At 53.4% G+C, this 1,608-nt stretch overlaps 1 protein-coding gene across 1 annotated transcript in view; it reads left to right on the forward strand.

The window, feature by feature from the left end:
• The window catches only part of LOC103583302 (uncharacterized protein C8orf46 homolog), a gene marked incomplete at its 3' end in the record, with an annotated part of 8,843 nt that extends 8,150 nt beyond the window's left edge, over positions 1–693 (forward strand). Inside the window, exon 4 of the mRNA XM_008564658.1 lies at positions 599–693. Coding sequence (XP_008562880.1) covers positions 599–693 — 95 coding nt within the window. The remainder of the gene's footprint in view (positions 1–598) is intronic.
• Positions 694–1,608: the final 915 nt, after the last annotated feature.

Here is a 1,608-nt window from a genome sequence, read left to right on the forward strand (position 1 = left end):
GGGGGATGATCAGAGGCCGAGCTGCATGGATGCAGTGGAGGCCACTGCTGAGGCACTTGAAGAGCAGGCTGCAGAGTAGGCCTGTCTGCCCTGCGGGGGAGAGTCCTTGTGGTGCTAGAGTCCAGGAAGGACATGGGGAATGTAGGAGGTCGGAGGGGACTGTCCCTTGACAGCTGCAGCAGAGGAAATGGAGAGGCAGCCTGTTCAATGCAAGAATCTGCAGGACTTGACAACAAATTGGACACAGGAGATAGAGGTGTGAGGGTGACAGTTCTCATGTAAAATTGAGTTACACACTCCCAAGTTTCTCTAGGTCAGTTGTTCTCAATGTGGGGTGCCAGGACCAGCAGCACCTGGAAACTTGTTAGAAATGCAGATTCTTAGGCGCACCTCAGATCTGCTGAATCTGAAACTGGGTGGGCCCAGCCCTGTTCTAACAAGCCCTCCGTGGGAGTCTGATGCACCCTGAAGTCTGAGGACCATTGATTGCCAAGGGTGGTAGAAGTTCCATTCAGTCATTCCCTTTCCGATGGCTCCAGTCAGGCCAGAGGGGGACGTGGAAACACCCTCACATTCCCTTCCCCTTCCTCCCACACAGATTCCGCCAGTGCCCCGGATCTTGGTGAAAGCTCCAGTGGCCACGGTGGAGGTGGCAGCCCCGGGCTCAGAGCGCGGAGCTGTGCTGACCAGAGGGTAAGTGCCTTGGGCTCTGCCGCCTGCAGGGCGCCCACCCTGTCCAGGCCCCGCTGCACAGGAGTAACAGGCGGTCTGCTTTACAGGCCCCCGGAGACGCTAAAACAAAAACCCATGCCAGCCATACATTACCTTTTAATGAGGGCGGTAATCCTGGGTCTCCGCAGCGCCTCATCAACTGTTTCTCTAGGATTAAGCTGAAGTGTTTTCCATGGTTTCCACTTCATTAGCGCCATGCTTCACTTGGAGAAGTGTCATTTGGGAAGGATTTTGGTTAATTAGATGAATATAATCACAGGCCACATTCAGAACCTCCCATAGGCACGCTAATGTCAGAAATGCCTCCAAATGAGCTTAGGGGCCCCTGCTTGCAGGTAAAGAAGTGCGTAAAGTAGGAAGGTATCTAACTAAACTCATAACCCCAGTGTTACTGTTAACCCTGATCCAGAACCAGCAGCCGGGGTAGCAGGAGCGGGCAGTCCCCCAGCACCCCCGCCACCCTCAGCGGTACAGGAAGACCTCAGGGGCCTTCAGTTCAATGCTCTGGACCCCGCTCTGTTTTCTAGGCTGGCTTTGCCACCACCTCTCCTCAGCTTCAGGCAAGTTCTTCAGCCCTCCGTATCGTCGTCTATTTCAAAACACAATGAACAGAAAAACGAGAAAGATAGGAGTGCCCATCTTGGGGGGTTATTGAGAAAACTGAATGAGACGATGTGGGCAGAGCTTAGCACGAACTGCTGTTGACCTTTCTCAGGAAATTTACAATCTGGTTGTTGGGAAGCCACGTACTTTGGAAAGTGGTTGATGAATGACCGTGGGATAAACTACCAACCCGAATGGTGCACACCTTGAAAGCTGCAGCAGTCACAGCAGGGCAGACCAGTGTGGTGCACTTCTGGATGACAGAAAGCCATC

Source organism: Galeopterus variegatus, unplaced genomic scaffold (assembly GCF_000696425.1).
Source record: "Galeopterus variegatus unplaced genomic scaffold, G_variegatus-3.0.2 Scaffold21451, whole genome shotgun sequence".
In the NCBI taxonomy this organism is placed as follows: Eukaryota; Metazoa; Chordata; class Mammalia; order Dermoptera; family Cynocephalidae; genus Galeopterus; species Galeopterus variegatus.